The sequence below is a fragment of the Glossina fuscipes genome, unplaced genomic scaffold (assembly GCF_014805625.2).
Source record: "Glossina fuscipes isolate IAEA_lab_2018 unplaced genomic scaffold, Yale_Gfus_2 257, whole genome shotgun sequence".
In the NCBI taxonomy this organism is placed as follows: domain Eukaryota; kingdom Metazoa; phylum Arthropoda; class Insecta; order Diptera; family Glossinidae; genus Glossina; species Glossina fuscipes.
Genome location: NW_023998600.1, coordinates 913,881 through 932,741, shown reverse-complemented (window position 1 = coordinate 932,741; position 18,861 = coordinate 913,881). Strand labels below are relative to the sequence as shown.

The window sequence follows — 18,861 nt, the reverse complement described above, 5'->3', positions numbered from 1 at the left end:
AAATTGTTTACTTTCACGTAATGAAAAACTTGTCTTCGCACTGTGTTGTATTTCATGTCAACACTTTTTAGTAGCTACACTAAAAAGGAAGAAGCATAATATTAATCTAACATTGACAGATAGATAACCTCACAAAAAAGATATAAATTTATTTTCCGGCGAGATTTTTTGGTAAAAATAACGACAAGGAAAATTATGCTTTTTTTTTGGATTTCTTCTATATAATTAATTTGGAATAAATTATGCTTTTGGGCGCTGTCTTATACGTTTACAAAGGTGAATGGGGTTTGCCTTCTATAGATTTGGAGTGTTTGCGCGTTTTGGTAAGTTAATCAATCAGATTGCATCACATTTTCCTTATGATTTTAATTTGTTAAAATGGCAGTGTTTAGTTAAATTCACACGTTTTCCTGTAATAATTGAAACATGTGGGAATCCTTTACGTTCAGGTGCCGGAAAATTGCCGTATCTACAAATTGGCATTCAGAAATTTGTTGGCTATAAGCAGATAAAGCAATTACTGGATAAAGAGGTGTGTGAGTATAATTCGTTGAAGAGAGTGTAAGCATGTTTAAGTAGGAAGAATAAAAAAGGCAAAAAAAAAAGAGACAGCGGTCAATGAACTTTTTATTATTCGATTCATTTTTTCCCTTCTTTTTTAAAGAACTACGCCATAGATGCAAAATTGCCAAAAAAGGCAAAATGCCTTTCGCAAACATTTACTACCTGGGTGTTCAGCAATCTTAACGCTTATTATTATTACTTTTTGTACGGCGATCCCAACAACTATGAAATAACTAGAAGTTTATATGCCAAACGTACACCATTCCCGTTTAACTTCTATTATCCTTCTTCGTATCAGAAAGAGGCCCAAGACATAATCTTAGTTATGGGAGGATTTGATATAAATGATAAATTGGAAGCTCATGACAGAGACTATGTGGGTACTATATTAATCAATTTCTATATATAGGCTTGAAAAATCAATAATTTTAATTTATTTTTAAAATTTTTTCCTTTAAAGCTGATTAGTAAAGCGAAAAAGTGTGTAACCACTTTGTCAAAACGTTTAGATAACAAAATTTGGTTTTTCGGCGATGATTTCAGTGAATTTGATGCAATTGTTTATTCGTATTTGGCGATTTTATATAAGACAAACCTGCCTAATAATCCATTAAGTAATCATATAAAAGGCTGCGGGAATTTAGTGAATTTCATTAACCGAATATCACGTGACATCTTCCAAAAGGAATCATTTAATTCGATAAATACAAATAAAGACGGAGTCGATCCTAATGATCCCTTATTAACTGCTACTGAACGCCAGTTCCTAGAATCTGAAAAGAAGACTAAAATTTTAGCTGGTATTGGAGCGGTACTCGCTATGAGCGCGTTTGCTGTGTGGCGCGGTTTCTTTAAAAAGGTTGATAAACACAAGAGTTCATTTCGATTACCACATAGATCTAAATAAACTTTTGTGCTATTCATCTTTTTGATTAGTTTTCCAGCGCTCGACAATATTACGATGCATATAACACTGACGATATGATGGACGAAGAAATGGAGTGAATAAAGCAACAAAACTCCAAAGAGTATTTGTTTCCAAAACAGGATGGCCGTTCAATTAGCTTTGGTTTAAATTAAGCCGATATATACATTATAAATTTCTTATAATAATTTTAATTTTTAGAGCCATTTTTGGCAGCATTTACTTAATAGGGGCAAGGGCAAGCAGCTTATTACAGATTTTAGTCGTCTTCTATAGTCAGGCATTTTAGTCATTTAAATAATAAAGAAAATAATTCAATTTTCTAAACAATAGCAGAAATTGTTTCTTACTTAATTCAACTTAGAAACTAAACTAATCCTAAAATCAGTATATTATTTAGATTTAAACCTTTAAGGCTTCTTGTAGTTTTCGTCGGGCTATGTTTACACGGTCTTCTTGTCGCCGTATATCGTCATCAGAGACTAGTATGGCCTGCATTAGTGGCTGATCAGGATTAATAAAAGCCGGGGCGTTCTTTTGGAATTCAGACTTCGTGGCAGTTTGTCCAGTTACGGGCGTATTTAGCACATGCAAAGCTGTGGCTAGTGATTGCATAACCGTCTGTTCATGTACATTAGGACCTAACGCTTTCAAATTTTTCGGTAAAACAATATCATCCAATTCCTCACCGCTCGCGTGACAGGCTCGCATACGCTCTAAACGTTTCTCCCAAAAAAGTTGCTTAGGCTTTTCCTGAGCACCGTGCTTGGTGTCATGTTTTACTTTGTTATTCTCGTGATTACGCACCACCGTTACCGGTTGCTTGAATATAGAGGCTGTTTGACGTATCGGAGGAACCAATGAAGCATCTGAGCGCAATGCTCGACTGTCAAAAATATGCAAATTTTATATATAGGAAGCCAACATTAGAAATAGTACCAACACATCAGCTAGAGAAAGTACCCCAAATAGCGTTTATTAAGCTCCGTTGTGGGGTACCTTCAAAATTTAATTAAAAAAAAAAAAAAAGAAAAAACATGCATTCACTTGCAAATGAATTTAAAGCTTAATAAATTTACAAATCCGCCAATTCTCAAGAAAACAAAAGCCTTTCCCAGCATTTTTATCAAGCGCGGGAAATTTTTGTAACTGCCAATTTTTGTGAAGGGATACAAAACGAAAAGACAAAGAAGAAAGTAAAACCAAAATCGAATGACACGACATGCACCACAATCGACCTTCTCACTCAGAAGCTCTACCTGAATTCTAATTGTTGTTGCTGTCTTATGTTAACGTTGCTACTGCCTGCTGCCGGCACTGCTGCGGTAGGAACAGTTGCAGTACAAGACCCCAGTAAAGTGCTATGTTGTGGCGATGCTCCAGATGGAGGTTGCGTTGCCGTTTTATGTTTCCGTTTTAAAGAATTTGAGCTAGCAGCTTGTGGTGTTATTGTTAGAGGACCTCCAGAAGCTATAGACGTCGTACTGCTTGAATTAAGACAACCGGTACCACTGGCAGCCGAACAGCGATATACGGATATGGAAGGCAGCGGTAGGTGATGTATAAATTTGCCCTTTTGAAAATCAAAACTGCTTATATCTATCGCATCTCCCAAATGTCGTGCCAGTTGAGGTTTTGTGTCAATACGTTTACCTGTAGGGCTACAGTTCACCAACAACATTGTATAGAAATACATAGGTCAAGTGGGTGATCGGTGAATGGAAAGGATACGTGTGTGTGACAGGTAGTGTATTTGTGTGTTTTAATTAATTGAATTGAAAGAAAGTGTTAAAATTTTGATATAACGTGCATCTTGGTTAATATTTACTATATAATGTTTAAAAAAAAAATTATTTTCCTCTCTCTCACTTACCTATAGTAGTAAACGTCAACTTTTCCTGCTGAGATTCCTGATTTTCTTAGTACCTCCTCTCTTTGCCAGCCCTTTGGTAAAGCATTACAGTCTACTCTTTTTCGCTCAATAGTAATATTCGAGTTCATTTGAACACTTTATTAAGTATTTTTAATAAAATTTGTGCACTAATAGCGGTTAAGAAAAATTGTTTAGCTTTTTTTTTTTCTTTTTTGTTGTCTGAAAGAAGAAAGCAAAACAATTCTTTTTATGCAAGACGGAACTGCCAGGATAATGCTAAAAGAATATGTCAACGGACTTTTACAATGCTGCCAGATTCGTCAGTAGATAAGTATTAGCAACATGGCAACGTGGATACAATAATTTAGTTATAATTACACCGATTTCTCCAAGAAAGAGCTGCTGTTAATAACAATAATAATAGTTGAATATTTTTAATTTTTAATTCAGAACTAGTTTTACTGGTACTAACTAATAAAAATAATTAATTGTTGAAAACATTTTAGCACCTGAAAAGCGATCAAAATAACAGCACCAACTCCTCTCTAGTTTGTGTCTGTATGCGGTATGTAACTTTCTAATCGAGTTTATAAAGTAAGAAGAGGAAATATTTCTTCTTTCTTTAATTACCAGAGATTCTTTTGCATCTGCAAGTAGATACACGTTCGCAATGGCATTTCTGACTGGAGAAATTGGTGTGTATATATTTGTGGCAATTGCTGTGCACATATTGGTTTATATGTTTGTAACACGTAAACGAGCTAAAAATATTGTGGGCAAACATGTAGTTATAACTGGAGGCAGCAAAGGTATTGGATTATGTTTGGCAGTAGAATGTGCCATGAAGGGCGCTAATGTAACTGTGATAGCACGTGATGAAAAGATGTTGAGTATGTAATTAATTATAATGTTAAAGGAAAAGAAATTCCAGTAACGATTCGATTTTTATTTTCAATTAGGCGGAGCAGTAGCTCTTATGGAGGTCATACGTCAGTTGCCTGAACAAAAATTCCAATATCGCTGCTTGGACTTGTCGTCTGAATATGAGCAGGTAGCCGAAACCTTTGCTAATATAGAAGAGAGCTTGGGAGATATTTATATGTTAATTAATTGTGCTGGTTTAGCAATATGCGGGACCTTCGAAGAGGTGTCCATTGAAGATGCTCGAATGCTGATGAATGTTAATTATTGGGGTACATATAACTGTACGCGATATGTTCTACCAAAAATGAAGAAATCCGGTGAAGGTATTATTGTAATTACCGCTTCTCAGGCAGCTTTATTTGGTATATATGGTTATGGACCGTATGCTGCTTCAAAATTTGCTCTCAGAGCAATGGCTGAAACAATTGCTATGGAATCGAGGCATTTGGGAATTTCAGTAACACTAGCTTTGCCGGCTGATACCAATACCCCCGGTTTTGAAAACGAAGAAAAAACCAAACCCAAAGAAACAAAAATTATATCTGGTGGCGGAGGATTGGCTGAACCGGAACACGTTGCTAAGCAAATCCTAAATGACGCTTTGGTGAGTATTTATATATGCCAATAATATGAAGAGCTCATAACGCGGAGATGATGTAAGGTTAGAGCTAAAAAAAATATGACTGCGGCGTTCGCATTGCAAAGTTTAAATATTTTTTGAATTCCACAGTAATTCCTGGAAGATTGAAACATGAATATTCCACCATTTCCTTGTTCAGTTTCTTTAAATCTGTATTGTTTGCAACCGGCTTCATAGCAAATTAAGTTTTTTCTCAAGTCTAGTTTTTTTTTTTAAGTCTTTGCGCTCAATTGGGCCAGAAGAATTTTTCGATTATTATTTTACTGATTGGAAAGAACTTATGAATATAAAGACCTCCGTATGCTACAAATCTGGAGTCCAATCTGAAATCGATTGAAGATTGAAAGAATTTAATATACATTTAATATGCCAGTGATAACTACGGTCCATTTTTTTTCTAGGTTCGGCCGACTTGTTTAAAGTCAGCTTGAGTAATATTTTCCAGTAATTATTTTATCGGTGTAAAAGCAATCATTTATGTAACTTTAAATTTCTTTTAACATTTTCCATGCTAATTTGTTGCAATCATGTGTACAGTCGCAGTCATTCCGCGAACTTTTCATTTTGTCTAAGATTTGAGCATGTGTAATACAAAATTTTCAATTGGATATTTCTATTACAGAAAAGCAACTTTATATCAATATTGGGTTTTGAATCATGGTTGGTAACGTTGTTAGGTGGCGGCCTATTTCGTTGGGGAGGACTTCTTCAAAATATTTTTCATGCCTTGCTCTTAGGGCCCTTACGAGTAATCGGTTGTTTTTTGCATTTACATTTTGAACGCATTATTAAAAACTGCGCCAAGGAGAAAAATGACTAATTCTTTCATAAACCAACTTTGTGAAAAGATTTTGATTTTAAATTTAGTTAAGAGCGTAGGTTATATTTAAGCTGCCATCAATGAAAAATTATTGGAAATGAATTAATAGCACAAAATTTAGCCAAAGTTCCCTTTATTTTATTCACTAGTTAAGTTTTTAATAAATATACTTAATTAATTTTTAAAGAAAAATATATAATTTTTAATAATTACAATAATCACATTACTATATGATTGGTCAGAAGTTAAGCACTCAGTTACTTAATTTCTGTAAAGTCCTTCAAAAAGTCCTTCCAGAAATAATCTGAACGTCTTAACAGATGGCAAAATTAGCAAAGACAAGGAAAAGGAAAATGAAGTTTGGTATACAGTTGTTAATGGCGAAAAACGATTACTGAATGAACGGCTAATAAGGCGAACGAAACTTTTATAGTAAAATATAGCCGCAATTACCATAAAGGGAAAATTTTTGCCAGTAATCTTTACAAAATAATATAAAAGCCCAAATAAAACTTCTTATTCTCTGTTCTCTTTCATTCAGACCAAAGAAACAACTTTTTTTTAATTCTAAAAGTTATTGTAATTTACAAACCGCGCTAACCGTATTTTTATCTTACTGCGTTGGTAAAGTCTACAATTTTTTTACTGCATAATACTGGCACTGCATTTAGTATGATGATGAATTGATGAATAAGAAGAAGCACTTCTACAATAGCATTTTTGTTGTTTTATAAACAATTGGGTAAATTGCAATTATTATATTATAAAAATACGCATTCCATGTTTAAGCAAAGCAAAAATCAACATCGTGATTTTCAAAATTTATTAAAGTTATGAGTTTACGTGATTTAGATTTCAGTTTAACTCAACGTCTTGTTTACATGGTAATCGTACTGCTGGTCATACTATTTATAAAAGAGTGGCTTTCAACTGGGAGCACATTAGATTACGATTAAAGTTAAAGTATATTAAGAGCTATGGCCAGCTCTTCGAATAGGCGCGTTTCATATTTTTATAATCCAGATGTCGGCAATTTCCATTATGGTCCCGGACATCCCATGAAGCCTCACCGTCTGTCTGTGACACATAGCCTCGTAATGAATTACGGGTTACACAAGAAAATGAAAATTTACCGTCCATATAAGTAAGTAAAATCAAAGGCATTATAGTATTAAAAATTGTACGAACTAATATTTCATTTAAAGAGCTAGTGCTCAGGATATGCTACGTTTCCATAGCGAAGAGTATATAGAATTCCTACAACAAGTAACTCCACAAAATATTCATTGCAATTGTAAGTTTCTTCAGTTTAACTTAAGAAGGAACCAATTTCATCTCTTCCAACTTCATTTTAGCTGTGGGATACACAAAATACTTATCTCATTTTAGCGTAGGAGAAGACTGTCCCGTATTTGATGGATTATTTGAATTTTGCTCCATGTATACTGGAGCTTCCCTAGAAGGAGCACAAAAGCTTAATCATAATCACAGCGACATTTGCATTAACTGGTCAGGTGGTTTGCATCATGCTAAAAAATTCGAGGCTTCCGGTACAAATACATTTTTTGCGTATCTAACATTTTAATTATCTTTCTCTCTTGTAGGTTTTTGTTATGTGAATGATATCGTAATTGGTATATTGGAACTCTTAAAGTATCATCCCAGAGTTCTTTACATAGATATAGATGTTCATCATGGAGATGGAGTTCAAGAAGCATTTTATTTAACTGACCGCGTAATGACCGTATCTTTTCATAAATATGGTAATTATTTTTTTCCTGGCACCGGCGATATGTACGAAATTGGAGCAGAATCAGGCCGATACTATAGCGTCAATGTACCTCTTAAAGAGGGCATAGACGATCAAAGTTATTACCAAGTTTTTAAACCTATCATCTCAGCGGTTATGGATTTTTATCGACCTACCGCCATTGTACTGCAATGCGGTGCCGATTCTTTGGCCGGTGACCGTCTGGGTTGCTTTTCATTAAGCACTCGTGGTCATGGTGCTTGTGTAGAGTTTGTTAAAGGTTTGAACGTGCCCACTTTGGTGGTAGGTGGCGGCGGTTACACGCTGCGCAACGTAGCCAGGTGCTGGACTCACGAAACATCTTTACTAGTTGATGAACCTATATCAAACGAATTACCTATGACAGAATATTTGGAGTTTTTTGCTCCAGATTTCACGCTTCATCCTGATATAAATACTCGGCAAGAAAATGCAAACTCAAAACAGTACTTAGAAGCTATAGTTAAACATGTTTATGAAAATTTAAAAATGTGCCAGCATTCGCCAAGTGTACAAATGTTACAACTGCCGGTCGACGAGGACATGGAAGAGCTGCGTATCAAAGAGGAAAAAGAGGATCCTGATGTGAGAATATCGCAATCGGAAGAAGACAAAATTGTTGAACCGAAAAATGAGTTTTTTGATGGTGAACAAGATCAAGACAAAGTTGATAACGTAGTTGATAGTTGAAAAAACCGTTCAAACGGTCGAGTGATATTTAGCATTGGGTTGCAATCAAATTGTATTTAAAAAGCATACCATGTGTAATAAATAATAAGCTTACATTTATACACCAAACAATGCAATGACTCATGACCATAATTTTTACTGATTCGAAATGACAAGGAAAGTCCTTACCACCCCGTAGTAGTGTTGGCTAAGCGCCTCATACGTCTAGTATTACGGTCTTGATCACGTATTTTCTTTTCCATTTCGGCATCAGTTAAGGTTTCGAGAAATGGAGCCCATGCATCCGCATCGCTAGGATTTCGAAAGGGAACGTCTATAGTCGATAGAGGAGCTTCGCTAAACGCATACGTCCGATAATGCCAAGATAATTGTCCTCGAATACTATAAGCTATAGCTGTCACAAATTCACCTCCCAAACCTAATTCAGCGCATAATTTAATTGCAAATTCTTCAGGATTGTTGTTTTTATCCGACATATCCCATTCCACCTGGTCCACTAAAGAGGTATTTCCGACATGTATATTGAGTTTAACAATAACTCGTTGATCACTACTTTCTTCTATAATTGGCGTTTCGCTGGGAAATGCTTCGATTTGCTGACGTATAGCTTGTGCAATAGCTGGGACAAATGGTATTGGGTTTAAGTCTAAATCGTCGCATAGAACTTCTGCATATTGCTCTGGAGTAGTCATGCTCTCATTTTTGTTCCAAGTAAATGTATCGCGTAACTTTTGTCCTTCCAACTCCATATCCAATCGTATGGGTACCAAGCATTCCTTTTGGGCTGCGTTATCAAGATTCGCGGTTGGATCAGTATCGTCAAAACACATAGGAAAAGTACGAATCTTTTTTGTGTGTATCCGATTTCGGTTAATCGGAGTAGCTTGAGGAACAGCATCTAGGTGGCTGGAATTGGGCATTGTCGGCACATATTGGGGTTGTTTTTTAGATTTGCTTTCACGTGGCAACGGTGCATCCGATGTATTTACGGAGATTGCTCTATACCTGTTAAAGTTATATATGCATTTGATCACTTATATGAGAACACCCAAAAATTGCAATACAAACTTTTCATCGTTTCCAGCTATAATATCGTCTACTTCACAAGCTCGCAGTAATGAAACTGAGCTAGCTAATATGTGTGGACTTAGGCCGGAATCCGCCAAACGTTTGCGTTCCTCATTGGAGAGCACAATGCGAGTCATACCCGGGTATTTCTTGTACAAAATACCACGAAATAGCCGCAAATAGTTCCCTACTTCTGAGCCGACATAATAGTATTCTCCACCTTCTTCTAGCTGAAAAGCAACCGGTTTATCGCCGTAAGTTTGTATAGACATTGTATTTATAAATTTGACCGATTAAAAAATTTAACCATTTACTGATTTAAAATTAATATTAGAATTCTTTTCAGCGTCTTGAGTGTTTTTCACTCTCGACTTCTTCTTCTTCAGTTACGTTAGTTAATTATCAATCATTCGCAATAGAAGTAACTGTTCAGCTGTCTGACCAAAAAGTATAGCGTGCAACCAAAAAACTATAGCGTGCAAACAAAAAAATTAATTAAAATGTTCAAAATGTTCAATTAAATTGATTTTTGTATATATTTGATTTTTTTTTATTTTGCCACCTAGGAACGTATCCCCTACAATCCCATATAATTATGATAGCATTTGCATTGGGACTAAAATAATTTATTTGTACTCTAACTTGGCATCATTTCCACATATATTATTTAATAAGACAAAATAGACAACAAAGGAATCCTAAGGACAAATTAAACTTTTTCAAAAAGTCTTTAATAAAAATTTAATGGCTTTGCTGAGAAACTCCTTGCGATGTATGCAGATTTCATCGGTTAAAAACGTGGGAGACACTTTCGGTAATTTGCGACTTCGTCGTCATATTAAACGATGGGTTGCCCCTGTCCTACGCGAGCTTCGACAACGTGCCAAAAAGATGGGTCCTCAGCCACCCGAACCTCGCTCGAGATTTTTGGATTGGAACTATCGCGCCGAATTATTTGCATTCGGTAAAAGATTGAACGAAGACTTTCAAATACCCCTATTGCAGACAGCTTTAACCCAAGAATCGTATGTAGCCAAAGAGAAGGTTAAGCAAGAAGAATTGGGCGTTGAAAATGCTGATATACAATTGAAACACAATGTGGAATTAGCAGAACATGGTCAACGTTTAGCGAAAGCCTATATTGAAGCTTTCGTAGCGCACTCTCTTCCAAAAATGCCTGCCGAAGGTCATAAAGCCGTTACTTCATATTTATTATCTGTCGACACATTAGCGCATGTTGCTTTGCATTTGGGCATGAAAGAATTGTTGATGGACGCAGACTATCCGCCTTCAAGCGACGCAATGTCTCGTTCATTGCTGGCTGTAATTGGCTGTCTGCAGCAGTCAAGCGGGTTGGAAAGAGCTTTTTCATTTGTTAGAGATTTTATTTGTACTCAATTAAATCAAAAGGACTTAATGGAGATTTGGCATATTGATAAGCCTGGCGCAGTTTTAAAACAAATATGTCGGCAAAGAGGAATAGGCGATCCAGAACCCCGCTTGATTGCAGACTGTGGCAAGAATACTATATTAGCAGCATATTTTGTCGGACTGTATTCCAATAAAAAATTATTAGGAAAGGGTTTCGGCGAAGATATCAATACTGCAACTCAGTTGGCCGCGCTGGATGCTTTACAAACTATATTTGAAATTCACGAAAATAGAAAACCTTTCAATTTTAACATAGAAGTTGAAAGTAAATCTATTAAGTTACCTCCACTTTCGAATTAAAAATGAAATAAAATTGTTTTTCAAATAATTTTTTTCTGTTCCTCTTTACATACGTACTTTTCCACTAATGTTAAATAACGAAATACCTTTAAATTAACTTAAAACTTTAATTTTTTTCATTTTAATTTAAATTGGCTACAATCACATTAAATTTAGTGATTTTATCTCTGCTCTGAAAACTTTAGTTATGCACTATATATATATATATATATATCTCAAACTTCTTCAAACTTTTGCATAAAATCATAGCAAGTTCTAAAATATTAAATTAAAACTGTTCTTTAACTATGCGATTAATTTTAAGTCCTACTTGCTTTTAATCCATTTTAATTGGCTGTCCCGTGATGGGATCTTCGGGCTTGCTTTCAAGCGAGAAGGGCGGGATTTTGCAATCAAACATATGACCATCTTCGCGTTCCAAACGAAACGTACCCCACATATGACCGCTCGGCGCTTGCAGACTTACATGACTGCTATATTGAAAGGCGGGCAGGCGAGGACTTAATATAGGCTCCTGGCCTACAACGCCTCGGCCTCGTACAGTTTCCAAAGTACCGGACAAAGAAAATATACGCCAGTGTCGTTCTCGTAACTGCACACTCATCATTCCTAAATTTTCTAAACGTATAGAATAACGCCACTATTGATAAAGAATAAGCACAAAACAAAGTATAAAGGCAAAATTATAAAAACATCGTATATTTACGTACCCAATATACGGACGAGGCCGGCGTCTCACGACATCCCATATAGAATGGTATCACAGTGACACGTATATTTTCTGTAGTTTCTTTATGTACATCGCTTAACTCCAGCCAAGGATGATTTTTATCTTGCCAGGATTTGAGCGTGTCTTTGGCTTCGAACGTTGGTTGCTTTTCAGGGACGTGATTCAGGAACTTGTCAAATAATTCATGGTGCAAAGGCAGTTTATCGGTAGACGAATACGGCATAATATCATCATGCGACACGTAATCTAAACCAGGTATTGCATACAGGCTGCGATTAGAGTCTTGACTACCTAAAAATGTTACTGCCTCGGTCTGCGCTCTCTAAAATACGAATAACTATTTTAAAAAATTTTCATCGATATAACTAAGTAACGACTTTACTATGTACGGGCAGTCTCTTGAATCGATTAGCACCTGATAGAAAGTGTGCACCTTGCCTCTAATTTCTTTGGAATTGCTATCCTTAGAAGTTGAAGACGTTGAACTTGAAGCATTACTGCTAGTTGATGTAGAATTCGTGCCGCTGGTCGCGTTACTTTTGGTTTCCGTAGCTGATTTGCTTGTTGTCGAACTACTTGAAGATGTATTACTACTGACCGCAGAATTTAATGTATTAACCACTTCGCTTAACTGGGATTTTAAAGCAGCTGAAACGCTCTCTGCGGCGTCTGTTGAAGATTTCGGCGGAAAATATTCTTGACTTGCTGCTGATTTACCTGTTTCGGTTGCATTACTTGCAGCAGCTGTGTTGGAATTTATAGAAGGCGGCTGCGTTATTGTCGTTTGAGGTGGCTGTGCAGTCGTTGCTTTAGTTGATGGCGTTGGTTTGGTTTGACTGTGCAAGTCGCGATCGTAAACACGTGCTGTCCAAGGAAATAATACCACGCCTCTATAACCGAATATACGATGCAGAAATAATTGTCCAGTTTCATATTTGCCATCTAATTTGATAGTTTCCAAACGACCTACTTCTGCTAATCTGCAACGAAACAATACCAAGGAAAAAGGCGGCACTAAATATTTTGCATTCACCTGTTATGCAACTAAATTTGTTATTGTTTACTTTGCGCAACGGCAGTCCGTAATTATTCTCAATTATTCTAGATATTATCAATTTTCTAGAAAATGCTCAGTTAGCCAAATGCTAAGATTGTAACCTTGAAAACGCTGGATTGCAAAATATTACCTTGTCGGATTTGAGTTCTGCTTTTTAACTGTCCGTTTTATTATAAACATAAGCGGTGGGGCGCAGCGGCTTAATAGCATTTGTTGCAAAAATCCCATTTTGATGGAATTTTAATAAATTAATTTCGCGTTGATTCCTTGCTTTTACACAAGTTCTTGTTAGATTTTTATGTGGCTCTTTTATACTCTAATAAGAAGACTATCGTATTATTCTCGATTTCACTTAACAGAAAAATATAATTTTAACACCAAAATTTATGTGATATAATCGAATTTTTTGCTTTTATATGTTTTTGTTTGCTAAAGTAATTTATATTATTTTAAGAATTTACATTTTTTTAATCAGCGTCCGAGAATTCGTTAAGAAAAATATAATTTGTTAAACATGTCAATTATGTGTGTGATTGATTGTTCCTAAGATGTGACAGTCGGCGCAAATTTGGCAGCATTCCGTTTTTATAGCCGTTTCATACAAGCACATTTATTCTTACGCATCTGCCTCTTTCTTTGCATGATATTTTACTGGGTATTATTATTATTATTAATTTTTAGCTACAAAAATAAATGCAGGACTAAAGTGCTACGATCAAAGGCGATCGACTGTATTGAGAACTCTACCGCACTTGATATTTGAAACCACGATCATTGAGTTGTTAGCCGAAAAGCTTTGTCTACTCGGTTACTCAGGCGGATATAGCACTGGTAATCTCTGCTTCTGAACCTATTCTCTATAATTTTAATACAACAAAGCGCAAACAATTAACATCTCAGTACGTATAGCAAGATGCATGAGAAATTTTAATAAATTCCATTGACTTGAGAAGTGAAAAAGGGGAATTCTAAAATTTTAATCATTTAAAAACAATATCGATGATTTAATAAAATGTGAACATAGTAATTAGTTTAGCTACGTCCGCTTACTCGTCCTTCTGTGCTTTAGAACTTGATCGACATTTTTTCTTTGTAGTTTCTTTATGGAAGGATGGAAATTCATCAAAAATTTTCTACACCTAGCAGAAGAATTTTTGCTTTTCTCACTTTGTGGCGTTCCAAATTTCTTGAATGCATTTTTATTATAGATATTCTCGAATTAATCACAATTTAAGTGAGCTTGTATTCCTACTTTCTGGGCCTTCTGCGGAGCTTTTTCGGTCTGCCGTTTAGACGATTTCGTGAGGAACACGCTCGCGTAAATCAAGAGGTATATGTAATTCCAAACACAAGCCCCCAAGTTCTTCGAATCTTATTAAATAGCAGGTGGCAGTCTCAAAGATCGTATTTCTTTTGTAAACAAATCTAAGCTCATATTTCTTATTATTAACTTTAAGAAAGGGTGACCTGATCGTTACTTATAACGAAATTTGAATAACTATATGGATGGACTTTGGTTTTAATTGCATGGTTTTTTTTTTTTAAATTAAATTAAGCTTAGCTTTATTTATTAATTAACAATGATACAATTGTCCAATAGTAATCATTGAGTATAATAAATCTTTTAGATTTTCCTTTTTAATTCAGCTGACACGCTTTATTTCTATATATTTTACAATTGGCACGCTTTAATTCTATACATTTTACAGCTGCTTTCCTTTCTTTATTTGGCACGAGGATCTTTATTTTCTGGCAATGACACTTGCCGTCTTCAAGCGCCAAATTGCGAACTTTTATGTGGCTTGGATTCAGCGAAAGCTGAGTGGTATTTGGAGGAAAGATTAAGAACGAAAGTGTTGTCTAAACCATTTACAGTACGTTTAAACAAAGAGTCGGCTTGTAAAGAATTTGGTTATCAGGCGCCCCATCTGAATGAATGAGCGATTTGCTGTGGGCGTGATGCTTTTGTACTTAAACCTATCGTGCCAATGGAATATCGTAAACATTTCCTAGGTAGTTACTTAAAGGTATGTTAAAATTGTTGAAACTTTCCATCCTTTTGCTTTCTACTTTCGTTTGCAGTTCTAACTCAATCCTATTCGTCCGATGATATATGCGACATCCAAATTCACCAGTTGGTGTTATCAGACAACATTTCTACAGATTATTCTTTAATATTTGCATTGTCAATTATATGCATACGAATACGGTATCCCGAAAACTTTTTTAATTTAAATTGATGTATTTCGCGAACACGAATATACTCGTGTCATCAACGTCAAGTATCCCAGAATCCAGATGCGAATTGAACAATAACTTTTTCTACTACGCATTTTTTTTTCAAAATCTACGCTAGAAGAGGACAAGGAGGAGAAGTATCGCAACCCTGGTGTCAAGCTTCATCGAACTTGCCTCTGTTGCATGTGGCATGTGTGATTGAAATTCATGTAAATAAACGCTACCATAGCAAGAAAGCTCTTTACCTCTATTTATCTGTTTCTGCTGTATATAATACATAAGAGGAGAATATCTGGTTCTTTAGATCCGTAACAAAAATAATCATTATTATTAAATAATTTAAAAGAATTCAAATTCATTTTTTTATACCATCAGTTTGGTTGGTGAGGAAAAGGCTGTATTATCCCAGTATCTTACAAGAAAGTGAATCGTTCGCAAGCATTATTTCGTTCATGGTTCCTAGCTTTTTTAAACTATACCCAATAAGTGTTCCTCGTTCAACCACCCATCCTGCATAGTTATTTTGAATTATTTTTCTCTAAGGAAATTGATCATAATGTGCTTTGGGCTATCGACCCCATTGATGTGTTGCTCAAAAGGAGTTAAGACTTTACAGTCTTAACAAAGAACAAAGGCAAAGAAAATTCTTATAATCGAAAATGTTGTCTTAATTAATTTTAATAATTGTTTAATTTCATTGATTTGCGATTAATAGAAAATATTGTATTGCAATATGACAAAATTTGAATAATTTTTTTCAAATTTTTGATGAAATTAAATAATAAATGTTCTATTAAAAGAATGCATTTTATTAAAAAAATTTGGAAAGAATCAATATATAAAAGAGAAAAATTTATAGAGTAAGTTATTAGCAAGAATTGTACGCGCATCTTTCCCGATGTTAATGTGAACAAAACGTTTTGCTTCTTAAGCACACACACAATTAAGTTCTTAGAAATGTATATTTCATAAATCTCTTAAAACTTTTTTGATGTCATTTTTGCGGAACATTTTTTGCATTCATGTAGAGTGATTTCTTGTTGTCATTAGCCTGTGGTTGTCGCTGTAAATCTGGTTTACGGACAGACTGACAAATGGACAAACGGACTGACGGACAGACGGACAAACGAGCGGAACTTAAATCGATGCCGAAAGCGATTGAACAGGATTTCTGGCATAATTAAAGATTGGATTTATCCCACACCCTTCTGGATGTTGCATATAACCACGTAAACTTAATATACCCTAACACAATAAACGTTGTAGAGCAACGAAAAAAAAGAAGGAAGAAGAGAAAATAGAATGTCGTAAAACCTGTGCAATTTATTTATTTATCGACATAAATTTTGTTTATAATGTTTTTCAAAATTTTTTCTTTACGTAAATGATCAGAAAAAGTACAAAACTCTAAAAGCAGAAGAGAAAGAAAGTTTATTTAAATAAATAAATAAAATAAAATAAATAAAAAAATATTTTTGAATTACAAATAATATGCGAATATTATGAAAAGTTTTGAATGCTTTACATAGCTCGTCCATTTGTTACGCGCTCTTCCTTATAATTGTGTTTAATGGCCTTTGTGTATAATCAGCTTCGGATAGTCAGTAAAAATCTACAATACCGGAAACATTTATTCGAAATTTGTTGTCGTAGTTTCGAACATTTTGCTCTTGCCCTTCTTATAATCGTTACTATACGGACATGTTTGATTATTATGATCCTAATGATGAATGCGACTTCATTGAATTGGTTCAGCGAATTGACACAATTGCTTCTGAAGAAATGCTTTCGTACAACCGATCAATGGTATTGACAATATTGAGAGCAAAATTTTACCCAGTAAAGACAGTAAAGATGAGGAATTGATTGCATGGAAAGTGTCATATTAAGTCATGAAAAAGTGCGTAAGCGTATTGGGAATTTACGAAAAAATCCATGCAAATTATCGACTACGGAAAACTCCTTACCTTTAAGTTGGAAAAAATCAGATGAGTTATGTACGATATATGGGAAAACTAACTATTAGTTTCCAAAACGTGAGATATTATGTCTCTTATAGCGGCTACGTCTACAAAGATTGAAACAGAAAAAAAGTAATTAGCGGCCCGTATTAGTCATAACGGAAATAACAACGAAGTCGAAACGAATATCGAAACTGATAAAGCCATTCTGCTAGAGGCAACAATTGTTCAAAAAAGAAAGAATCCATTTGCAAAGTTTGTCAAATAAATAAGTGAAACTAAGTTAATGTATTATTCATGACATCATTGCCTTTTCCAAATCGGTTGAAAATGCCAAAAAGTATAAAACAGACATTGGCACTGATTGCGACGATTTTCTAGTAAAAGCCGAAAATGCATCCACATCTGCTGAAAAAGAGGCTATTGTAAGAGAAACAACCACCCGCCCCTCCTACAAAATTAGTCTTACAACCAGTTGATCCTACGGCATTTTCCGAGCTACTGCGGAAGTCCACGTCGACTCGGTCCATTGCGGATGATGAAGATGTCAATTTAGATGACCAAAAAATTCCCAAACATTTACCGATGGATTGGAGTTTAAAAACGCGAGTCCGTTTCTTTTGCCGCAATGAATTGCTATCCACCGAAAAAGGCAAAGGTTTGGATTTATCGCCTGCGACCCGGTTCAATCAAGCTACCTATTACTGGCAACATCCCCACATACCATGGATGACATTGTTTCCTCGCAACAGTCGGGAAAATACGGGAATTACGTTAGGAGAAAAGGAAAGGAAAAGGAACGTAACGCCTTATCCGAAGATTGGAATTATAGCTTTAGAGGCCTGTTTCAATGGTTACGAGCCAGGCAGTGTGCTTACTTTTATCTATGTGGGAACACTTTCGCTATTTTATTTCGAGCAGCTCGAGGTGTAGGAGGAAGAGCCGAAATGCTTGCTTTTATGTCTCCTACCACATCCGGTTTGCGTCGATCTTTACGACAAGAAGGTATAGAATTTTCAATGCCTTTAAGGAAGGACGAAACGTCTAGTCAGCTAAAGTCAAGGATTCTTTAGTTTTCTGTTAAATGCTAAAAGCACGATAGGGACAGTAGATCGCCTGGCGGGCGTCCCACCTACTTTATTAGCCCCAATAGCGTTTCCCAAAGCAACCATGCAACACTTGAATACACGATCAAGCAAACTAACTATGGACGGGATAGATCACTACAGTGTAGAAGTAAAAGGTGTAATTCTGCCCTCGTTTTTAACTTACACTTGTCACCTTTTGGGGGAAATGAAAGAGACTTTCAGTGCTCGACGGGCGAGAAGAGTGCAAGGGATGAAGCTGCTTCTCAAGCTTTTGGGCAAGAAAATCTTTCAGATTGTGGTTTAGGAACACGTGTTGTCGAAAGTATGTGTCAAACAGTTCAACAATCGGTTGCACTTTTAGAACGTGTGTGCTATGATAAAGCACATGGCTACGTCTGGAGCTAGTCTTTGTATACAAAGACAAAGTCTGTATTAGTTTTTTCTAGGTTTAGTATAATTTCGATTATTGTTATGTAAAATTAATAAAGTAGTAGATTTTTATCTAAAAATATTTACTTTTAATCAGGTTAAAATTTAATATTACACAGAACGTTCTTATCAATGATCCACTATTGAGTGATCGGAAAGAAATCGCCTAATAATGATGGGAATTTTCTTTTGCTTGAGTTCTTTCATAGCAATTTGCAAGGGATCTGTCTCGCCTTCCAATTCAACCATTATTGGAGCGCACATAGCTATTTGCAAAGCTCTTGTACCTAGCACACGCGCTCGCTCGTACTTTGTCATATATTTTTTATTTAAT

General features: G+C 35.4%; 7 protein-coding genes and 1 pseudogene across 9 annotated transcripts; 5 read left to right on the top strand and 3 right to left on the bottom strand.

The window, feature by feature from the left end:
- The first annotated feature begins 217 nt into the window (after nucleotides 1-217).
- LOC119642771 (metaxin-1 homolog) lies at nucleotides 218-1,715 on the top strand. 2 transcript variants are annotated; one of them, XM_038042041.1, is made up of 5 exons: nucleotides 218-323; nucleotides 393-532; nucleotides 665-940; nucleotides 1,025-1,423; nucleotides 1,501-1,715. In XM_038042041.1, exons 1-5 carry the CDS (start codon nucleotides 281-283, stop codon nucleotides 1,567-1,569), a joined length of 927 nt encoding a protein of 308 aa, XP_037897969.1. In that variant the 5' UTR covers nucleotides 218-280; the 3' UTR covers nucleotides 1,570-1,715. The 2 variants fall into 2 exon arrangements, with proteins under 2 accessions (XP_037897969.1, XP_037897968.1); XM_038042040.1 differs by having other exon boundaries at nucleotides 386-532.
- An 82-nt stretch (nucleotides 1,716-1,797) lies between these two features.
- On the bottom strand, nucleotides 1,798-3,628 carry LOC119642770 (methyl-CpG-binding domain protein 2). Of its 2 annotated transcripts, XM_038042038.1 has the most exons (3): nucleotides 3,363-3,628; nucleotides 2,749-3,150; nucleotides 1,798-2,375 (listed from the first exon to the last, which is right to left on the bottom strand). In XM_038042038.1, exons 1-3 carry the CDS (start codon nucleotides 3,488-3,490, stop codon nucleotides 1,892-1,894), a joined length of 1,014 nt encoding a protein of 337 aa, XP_037897966.1. In that variant the 5' UTR covers nucleotides 3,491-3,628; the 3' UTR covers nucleotides 1,798-1,891. The 2 variants fall into 2 exon arrangements, with proteins under 2 accessions (XP_037897966.1, XP_037897967.1); XM_038042039.1 differs by lacking the exon at nucleotides 2,749-3,150 and having other exon boundaries at nucleotides 3,363-3,599.
- Nucleotides 3,629-3,732: 104 nt separating this feature from the next.
- On the top strand, nucleotides 3,733-5,910 carry LOC119642781 (3-ketodihydrosphingosine reductase). The gene is made up of 4 exons (XM_038042051.1): nucleotides 3,733-3,927; nucleotides 3,996-4,252; nucleotides 4,322-4,890; nucleotides 5,549-5,910. The coding sequence occupies exons 1-4, from the start codon at nucleotides 3,923-3,925 to the stop codon at nucleotides 5,744-5,746; spliced, it is 1,029 nt and encodes a 342-aa protein (XP_037897979.1). The 5' UTR covers nucleotides 3,733-3,922; the 3' UTR covers nucleotides 5,747-5,910.
- A 600-nt stretch (nucleotides 5,911-6,510) lies between these two features.
- LOC119642773 (histone deacetylase 3) lies at nucleotides 6,511-8,321 on the top strand. Its single transcript, XM_038042044.1, has 4 exons — nucleotides 6,511-6,890; nucleotides 6,952-7,040; nucleotides 7,102-7,296; nucleotides 7,351-8,321. The coding sequence occupies exons 1-4, from the start codon at nucleotides 6,724-6,726 to the stop codon at nucleotides 8,223-8,225; spliced, it is 1,326 nt and encodes a 441-aa protein (XP_037897972.1). The 5' UTR covers nucleotides 6,511-6,723; the 3' UTR covers nucleotides 8,226-8,321.
- Nucleotides 8,297-9,641, bottom strand: LOC119642774 (SWI/SNF-related matrix-associated actin-dependent regulator of chromatin subfamily B member 1). The gene is made up of 2 exons (XM_038042045.1): nucleotides 9,294-9,641; nucleotides 8,297-9,230 (listed from the first exon to the last, which is right to left on the bottom strand). Exons 1-2 carry the CDS (start codon nucleotides 9,563-9,565, stop codon nucleotides 8,390-8,392), a joined length of 1,113 nt encoding a protein of 370 aa, XP_037897973.1. The 5' UTR covers nucleotides 9,566-9,641; the 3' UTR covers nucleotides 8,297-8,389.
- A 290-nt stretch (nucleotides 9,642-9,931) lies between these two features.
- Nucleotides 9,932-11,052, top strand: LOC119642775 (39S ribosomal protein L44, mitochondrial). The gene has a single exon (XM_038042046.1). It carries the CDS (start codon nucleotides 10,038-10,040, stop codon nucleotides 11,022-11,024), a length of 987 nt encoding a protein of 328 aa, XP_037897974.1. The 5' UTR covers nucleotides 9,932-10,037; the 3' UTR covers nucleotides 11,025-11,052.
- Nucleotides 11,053-11,127: 75 nt separating this feature from the next.
- LOC119642772 (polymerase delta-interacting protein 2) lies at nucleotides 11,128-13,311 on the bottom strand. Its single transcript, XM_038042043.1, has 4 exons — nucleotides 12,942-13,311; nucleotides 12,137-12,734; nucleotides 11,735-12,076; nucleotides 11,128-11,664 (listed from the first exon to the last, which is right to left on the bottom strand). Exons 1-4 carry the CDS (start codon nucleotides 13,037-13,039, stop codon nucleotides 11,341-11,343), a joined length of 1,362 nt encoding a protein of 453 aa, XP_037897971.1. The 5' UTR covers nucleotides 13,040-13,311; the 3' UTR covers nucleotides 11,128-11,340.
- Nucleotides 13,312-16,750: 3,439 nt separating this feature from the next.
- LOC119642738 lies at nucleotides 16,751-18,503 on the top strand (annotated as a pseudogene).
- Nucleotides 18,504-18,861: the final 358 nt, after the last annotated feature.